Source organism: Physella acuta, unplaced genomic scaffold, assembly GCF_028476545.2.
Source record: "Physella acuta isolate Inbredline_101_S28 unplaced genomic scaffold, ASM2847654v3 ptg000307l, whole genome shotgun sequence".
NCBI lineage: Eukaryota > Metazoa > Mollusca > Gastropoda > Physidae > Physella > Physella acuta.
Window position 1 is genome coordinate 364,729 of NW_026731826.1, and position 8,874 is coordinate 373,602.

Below are 8,874 nucleotides of genomic sequence, written 5' to 3' on the forward strand. Positions count from 1 at the left end.
ATATTCTGTACATAAGTTAAGACCTAACATTTAAACAAAAGTTAAAACCTAACATTTAAACAATAACAAAACTAACCTAGCAGTGTACACATTAATGTTGAGTCTAGCCCCACAGTCTTGTGTTATGAAATACACGTCAACATCTGTACCACCATCCACCATCGCCACAACATCAATTTGATTCTCTGTTATTAAGTTTCAGCACTAATACATACGTTTTTTATGTTGTATTGAGGAGGAAATATTCATAATTAAAATATACATTTTCGGTAAAACAGTTGAACCAGGTTAAAAACGTAGTTTAAAAACATAAAATGCAATGGCCAGTGTATAAAGATGTAATAGAGTTGAAACAAATATTAAATTAGCCTACACGTTTTAAGAATTGAGCATGTATCATAACTAAACTGATTGTTTTTGACCTATGCAAGATAATTTTTTTTTTTAAATCGTCTTGATTTCTAAATTGGAAAAATTTAATTACAAGAAGGCTTGTCTCCCACTTCAAATAGGATTGTCTTTCATTAAAAATAGGATTGTCTCCCATAACAAAAAAGGATTGTCTCCTATAACAAATGGGATTGTCTCCTACAACTTAAAGGATTATGTCCCATAAAAAATTGGATTGTCTCCCATAACAAAAAAGCTTGTCTACCATAACAAATAGGATTGTCTCCCATTACAAATAGGATTGTCTCCCATTAAAAATAGGATTGTCTTCCATAACTCTGAAAAATTAAACTGAAAATAGTTTGCTGTTTTAATTGTCAACTAGATCTAGCTACTTCATTGGTTTGTTTATTTAGCATAGTTTTGCCAAAATATTTTATTTACACGTCCTGTTTTACATCAATTGACATTAATTTAGTGTTGCTACATTGAGACCAGAAAAATAGGTGAACTCTATGGGTTACCTGGCCCATAAGGGAAGTTTACTTTCTACTTACATTGATAATGTTTGCGGTGTGTTATTCTTTCTCTAGGGGGTTGTCCATAAATCGCGTCACACTCGTAGGGGGAGGGGGGTGGGGGGTCCGTAATTTAGTGACGGTGTGTGATGAGAGGGAGAGGTGGAGGTTCAGATGGTGTGACGTCACTTTTTTGGGGAAGTTAAAAATCGTCAAAAAAAGCGTGACGTCATTTATAGATGACCCCTAGCACAAGCCACCACTGGTGTAGAGCTAAGACTAGGAGTTTTTAATTGGCAAATCGGTTTAGAGGAGGTTGTACATTTTAATATAATATTTTCATTAAGGATATTGAAGTGGACTCTAATAGTAACGTTAGATTATCGTACGCGTTACTTGACCTACAATTGCCGTTTGTGTGAAATGGTAGAACAAAGTAAGCCTCAGACAATACAAACATTCGGGCTGGATAAACGAGAGTTGACGCAATCATTTTGTGTTGGTTGTCTGTGACGTAGAGCACAACTGTGACAGGCTGAGTTAAATGAATGCTAACACAGCTCTTGTGGGTGTCTGTAAATTATTATTTCAAATTTAATTTTGTGCATCTAGAAACCTAGAGCGGAGTGATTTTCCCTAAACTTTCTAGTATATTCGAGTAAAACCGTTAGGGTTGGGATTTTAATGTGAATAAGTGCTATGGAATTTTGTTCTTTTCAAGTATACTAATTTCATTTGTAGGATATTATATTAAAATTTAAAACATTTATCACTACAAATTTTTCCAAATAATTTTCTATGCACAAAGTTTGAGCATTATAATTTGACCTTTGATTTTTTTAACTTTTCAGATAGAGACTTTCAATTATAAAACACAACTACGATACCTAAGAACCTACACAACAGCTGGGGGCTTCCACCATGTTATATTATAGATCAGCTGTTAATACTAATCGATAATGGAACATGCTATAGAAATGAACGCATACAAAACCTTCTTTAGCACACCATACCTATAAAGTATACAATACACGTAAAGTATACAATACCTGATAGAGCATCCAATATCTGTACAGTATACAATACCTGATAGAGCATACAATATCTGTACAGTATACAATATCCGAAAAGTAAACAATACCTGTAAAGTATACAATACCTGTAGATTAAACACTACGTGCTGAGTATACAATACCTGATACTATACACTACCTGATCTTGACAATGAGGCAACATCGTTTACTGGATATGTTATTGATTCCCATGACGTGAGAGTCACGTTGGTCGAGTTGTTAACACCTTCACCATTGTGTTCTTGTATCACCAGAGACACGTCTTGAAAAGTGTAGCCGGACGTCACTTGTAGATAAGCTGTCTGGTATTTAACTAGTGCCGGCACCACGGCGACGTGCTGGAGTAAAACTGCATGAAAATGGATTAATTCACAATGACTCAACTTTTTTAGAGCACTAAACGATTGTTATGAGTTTGATTTTCTTAACAAAAAAAAAAGCCAGTTGAATTATATCGCTTTTAGAGTAGGCTAAAACTAAAGACATGCGAAGGCGTGGTCGATGGTAGTGCGTTCGACTGTTAACCCGAAAGTTTGAATCCGGGTTCGAGTCCGCAGAACATTACTGAGTTAACTTTACTAAAGACGACAGTAGTTGACGGTAAATACAGCGCACTGCTATTTTCATTAAGGCGATTCTCAAAAGTGGAATACATAGATTTCAATCGAAATCCCACACAAAAACACAGACGTGCATATAGCGCACACACTTACACACATAATATAATAGTACTCATACAGACATTTTTAAAAAATGAAACATTGCATTTATAACAGAAACACATTAAAAGGGAAGTAACTAAATGTATGATTTAATATACCTCTAAAACTAGAAGTGTATTAATATCTATTTGTATTTTATAACATTGTGTAAATATAGATAAAAATATTAACCTTTAAAAACATTTTGTACATAATTCGATGATTAAATGAATTAAGTAAACATAGCTTTTTATTACGTTTGATTACATTTACTTTATGAAAGCAATATATTTCTTTATATATTGTAATTATTATTTAAGTTTTCGACTTTGATTTATAATACATTCGTAGATCGTTCTGCTTACTTTAATGTGTTTGTAACCTAATAGAGTTTCCTATAACAAATTGATTCTTTGTAAAGAGTTCAAAAAATTATTTAGCTGTAATATATAATTACTCAAAAAAAATAAATGTAACCTATTAGAGTTTTAGGGAAACCAAATGTTTTCTACCTCTCTTAATAAAATATTAAGTAATCTCCCCTATTGTGAGAATGGCAAAGAAAAGGAACACAGTTAATAACTCAGATGGAGGGTCACAAAACGAAAAGACTACACTCCGAGCACATTCAGAAGAGGCTATTATAGAGGAGTCCGATGCAGATACCGATGTTAAAAAGCCAAACTTGACGAATAATCAACCGACATTAATAGATAGCTCAGATGAAGAGGATACTTCAGGATCAGATGAATCTAGTGCCAGTGATGACGAAGATAGTTCTGACTCAAATGAAAATATTCCAGACAAACAACTTAAGCATACAAACTTCAGACTGTCTTGTTTACATGACTATGATGAAGAAAGATTAACATTGTGTGTCAAAAAGTTTTTTGGCGAAACAATTGATAAAAATCAGCAATCAGGGACAGCTCTGAAAATATGAGGCTACTCAGATGATTAAACACCAAGGGGGAGGAGTTTTCCAAACCTAAACAGACTGGAATCATGCATGATCCAAAAAAAAATTTCAAGTTCAAGATGATGACGCATTTGATAACTGGTTTGACAAGACTAGAAAAGAAGGTACCAGTTGGTTATGTGGTCAAAGCTCTGCACCCAAATTACAATCAGAGAAAAAGTCAGCTGTAAAGGATATTGAAGTGCCCTCTATTTATGATGTCAGACCTCCAGCCAAAGGACGCAGAGCACTCAGGAAGGAAAGAAGAGCTGAGAGAGAGAAAACACTTGGTGACATATGGTTTGGAATGAAGGTGCCAGACATTGATAAACTAAAAGAATGACATGGAACTTATAAGAATGAGAGGAGCACTGGACCCCAAAAAGTTTTACAAAGACAGGAAGGATTGCCTAAATATTTCCAGATGGGCACCGTGATGGATGAAGGCTCTGATTTCTACAGCAGTCGTCTCACTAAGAAGCAAAGAAAACAGACTTTGGTGGACGAGCTTAGGGCAGATGCTAATATACGACAATACGACAAGAGGAAATACTCTGAGCTGCAACAGAAAATGAGAGTAAAGAACCCAAACTGAAACAGAAGTCTTTGTGTTGTCAACATCCTTGTATTCTTTGTTGTATCAGATACTCTGTTGATGAAAATTATAGTAATATCAACAACAAAAAATGTAACCTATTTGCGGTACCGAACCCCAGCGGTTTAATATGTGCATACAGTGGCATAGGCCTACACCGATCCCATCTTTAGAGTTTTATCGTCTTCATCGGCTAAATGCAAGCGCAAATCATATGAGTCTGATGTGTGTTGACGTCCTTCAAGCATCGCAGACCTTGCTTAATAACGTTGGAAACAGTTTATTTTACGTTGATTTTTTTTATTGTAAACAATACCCAAAATTATGTTTTTGATGTGTAATCCTTTAAGAGTAACGCGCAGTAATTAAGACTAAATATTTACAAAACGGTACGTATTACCCACACTAGTATCCAAATAGTACCTTAAGTGAAGCTAATGGATAAAGATACTCTAATATTATAATGCACTATTATTGCAATAACTGTAAAGAGAAAATTGGATTACTAAATTACTGTTATATACCATTACTAATATTTAGGAAGAGATCTACGCTTATCTGTATGGTTATTTAAATAGTAGTGTATCATTATATAATTAAAGAATTTTTTTTTCTTTTTTGCGCTTTATTACATAAAAGCTTGTCGGCTTTTTACATGTCAGCCTTTGCCCTACACTCGGTATGTTGTGAACGATGGTCGAAGGCTTTTTGTGGTGTATTAGCAATGAGGTGATGCTGGTTTATGTGTGATGGAGGTTTAAGTCTAAGAACTCGTGTGCTGTTGTGGGGAGGGGAGTGGGACAATGGTGACAGGCATCTTGTGGTGTGGTGAGCAATGGGGGGGGGGGGGGGGGAAATGATGCTTGAGAAGATGTGTAACGGAGGGGGGGGGGGGGTTGTCGATGGCGTCTTGTAGCGGTGGGGTCGGTGACGATTGAGTAATAGAGTGGTGGGGGTGTTAGTCGAAGGCGTGGTGCTGTGTGATGTGGTGACGGTGATGGGTTGTACAGCTGGCCTGGTTGCTATGGTAAGCAGAGTTTATCATTGTATGAGTTTCTAAGCCGACATTTTTAAGGACAATGCTGTAGGTAGACGCAGATCGGTAGAGCGGCAGAGCGGTCTGGCTCATCAATAGATAATCGGTAGAAAGAGCTAGTACTTGAACGCCCATGCGATTGTCTACCCCCTGAACACTTAATTATTTAACTATGTGAGTTTTGTATTGGAGCTTGGCTGTTGTAAAGTAAAAAAAACAGCAACAATCGATAGCAGATCAAGATAGTCGTTATAAGCAAAGTCCAGGAAACATCTAAATATGATTGGCCACCTATTTAGAATTTGGTTTGTGCATTGCAAATATTGGCTTACGAGTTTAATAAAGAGAAAATTTTAATAAAGTATATGATAGTTCGCTGTAAAAGACATAGGTTGCTGTACCAGATATAGACATACGTAGCTGTATCAGACATAAACATAGGGTGCTGTATCATACAGCGTGCTGTAATAGATATAGGGTGCTGTATCAGACATAGGATGATGTATCAGACAGGGTGCTGTATCAGACATAGGGTGCTGTATAAGACAGGGTGCTGTATTATACATAGGGTGCTGTATCAGACAAGATGCTGTATCATACATAGTATGCTGTATCAGACATAGTGTGCTGTATCAGACATAGGGTGCTGTATCAGACATAGGATGATGTATCAGACATAGGGTGCTGTATCAGACAGGGTGCTATATTATACATAGTGTGCTGTATCAGACATAGGGTGCTGTATCATACATAGTGTGCTGTATCATACATAGGGTGCTGTATCAGACAGGGTGCTGTATTATACATAGGGTGCTGTATCAGACAGGGTGCTGTATTATACATAGGGTGCTGTATCAGACATAGGGTGCTATGTCAGACAGGGTGCTGTATCAGACATAGGGTGATGTATCAGACATAGGGTGCTGGGGAATATAAATACAGAATTAATGACAAGATTTGAAGGTGTATTACTTCTGGCAATTAATAAGACGTTGGTCACGAAAACATCATCACCTTTCGCCATTCGGACCTATGAAACATGGGGCTGATAAAGTAGATTTCATCTGTTTCAATGACCTATGCATACGAGGATTTAGGATGGTCAGCACTATGCTCAGTCGTGAATCAGATTTCATCAGACTAGGGAACGTCTTACAGACTCGAGACCCGGAACAGTGTTTCTTCCAGGCATCTCTTCGGGGGGGGGGGGGGGGGGGGGGGTCGGTTTAGACCCCCCCCCCCGAAGATAATTTACTGCCCACCCCCCACCCACAAGAACAAAATGGAACTTATATATAAAATACATACTTTTAACAGTGTCCGCCCCCGAAATTTTAGTCGCTCCCCCCTCCCCGAAATTTTCGAGTGCCCCCCCCCCCCCCCCCCGGAGAAAAAATTCTGGAAGAAACACTGCACAGGTTCGAACTCGAGACCTTCGGGTGAGCAGTCTAGCGCACAAAAAAGGACACGCCAATAATTACATTTTTTTCCATTAAGTTCTTACCAGTTTGACACAAGAACGGCAATGTCTTGCTACAGACGTAGTCGTTCATTGTATTCGTGGAAAACAGATTGACACAATCTTCTTTATTCCCACCATTATCTGGCTGATGAAGACCCCACAAGCTGTGATTAGTTTCAATCTGCAGCCCTGAATACATCCAGATGAATGTACCTTTCTTAGCAAGGTCATTGGCGCCCAGCCAAACTAAAGAAAACATAAGAATAGTTTAGGTCTATAAGTTCAAAGGAGACACGTATCTTTACAATGGCATTAAAAATTATGGTAAGGGGGTGAAGAGAGAGGACAGCATAGTGTGACATGATTTAGATGGATACAAACAATACTAGCAAATAATGTTTTGTTATGTTCAATTAAAATATGAGTATACTATTAAATACGCATAATTAACACTACAACAGTAACAGTGATGGGAAATGTTTGTGGATAAATCTAACATGAGGCTACAGGGAATATTTCTTGAATCAATTCAACTTGAAAATAAACTCATTAACTTTTTTTTTATAACCCATACTATGGCACGATGTGGCCTGAAGGTAGAGCTCTAGATTACTGATCAGAAAGCCTCGAGTTTGAATCCGGGTTCAAGTCAGCTCTGTAGGTTACCTAACTTAATAATTGGACAACGGAAAGACGGCTGGGCATAGTGCTGACCACATTATCCCTTCATATGCCGAGGTCAAGAAACAACGGATTGATAGGTCTTAAGATAAATCTTTACTTTTATTTTGTTTACACTAAGACTTACATCCTAAAAATGATTTCTTGGGGAAAGATTTCACAGCAGTTATTTCCTCCTTCGTGTGGAACTCTGCCAAAGTACCTCTGTACAGATGGGTCTTACAGTAATCCTGTACAAGAAATTACACTTTAAATTCTAGAGTTTGATTATTGTTCAATAGTTAAGACTAGAACAGTAATGAGATAATTAACTGTAAGCTGATTTGTTTGATTAGTATATGTACACCGGCATGTTTGTTAATTAACCAATATATATAGTGAATAGACTAGACGAAAAATATAGAATTATTGGCTTTCGTGATAAACATGTAATGATACATTAAACGTATTACACGATTAAATGTATTTTACCAGACATAACAAAAGCCAATTATTGATCACAAGACGTTTACTATTTCATTTATTAGTCTAATTTTATTTATAAGATCGTTTATTTAATAGGTATATAAAAATTTCACAGTGTTATATAACCAGTTTGTGACATTCAAATGGTTATATACAAATCTCTGTTTGCAATAATCGTTTCAGTTATTAATCCGTACCTGTGCATCATACCAAGATAATTCTTGATTAAAATATATGTAACATTTTTCTTTGACACTGATGGCGCCTCTCATACCCATGCAGAAATCACTCTCTGATGTGCACAGCATTCAATATATATATATATATATATATATATATATATATATATATATATATATATATATATATATATATATATATATATATATATATATATATATATGTTTGTTTTTGTATATGTACATATTTTATTTATGTATAATTTAATATTCACTAAATGTAAATTATTATACGGTATTAAAAATGCAGTATGGGGTGTATACTTAAATTTACAAGTCTAGTATTAAATGAAACGAATGATTGTATATATATATATGTAGATAGAACGACCAGGTAAAGGTAAGATTGTACAAGCAAATGTAGCATCCCCATAATAGACAGGCATGTAGATTTTTAATTCTACACCGACAACTGCAATCTCCTAATTACGTTTCACATTTGTGCTCACCTAGCCCGGCCTAGCCAAGTATCGTACGTGTGATCGCATTAAGATAATTAATTATTGAGTATATCACAAAGATCAGGGGTCTCCAAACTTTTCAGTCCAAGGGCCACATTACCTATCAAATTTCAGTTCGGGGGCCAGTTTCTTCCACACTTCCAGGCATGTCTTTGATTTTTTCTGGGCAAAGTTCCTCAGCCATCACCAACAAACGTTTTTTTCCGTGGACAAAAAGATCTCCGCGGGCCGGATGAGAGGACATCGCGGGCCGCATCCGGCCCGCGGGCCGTAGTTTGGAGACCCCTGACAAAGA

The 8,874-nt window shown here is 36.5% G+C and overlaps 2 protein-coding genes across 2 annotated transcripts; one reads left to right on the forward strand and one right to left on the reverse strand.

Moving 5' to 3' along the window:
• The first annotated feature begins 3,235 nt into the window (after nt 1-3,235).
• On the forward strand, nt 3,236-4,235 carry LOC131939995 (deoxynucleotidyltransferase terminal-interacting protein 2-like). Its single transcript, XM_059298527.1, is given in 4 exon segments — nt 3,236-3,458; nt 3,715-3,974; nt 3,976-4,036; nt 4,039-4,235. Coding segments are annotated over 4 exon segments (741 nt in total).
• A 1,945-nt stretch (nt 4,236-6,180) lies between these two features.
• LOC131939996 (C-type lectin lectoxin-Thr1-like) lies at nt 6,181-8,157 on the reverse strand. Its single transcript, XM_059298528.1, has 4 exons — nt 8,077-8,157; nt 7,542-7,644; nt 6,776-6,979; nt 6,181-6,194 (listed from the first exon to the last, which is right to left on the reverse strand). The coding sequence occupies exons 1-4, from the start codon at nt 8,155-8,157 to the stop codon at nt 6,181-6,183; spliced, it is 402 nt and encodes a 133-aa protein (XP_059154511.1).
• Nucleotides 8,158-8,874: the final 717 nt, after the last annotated feature.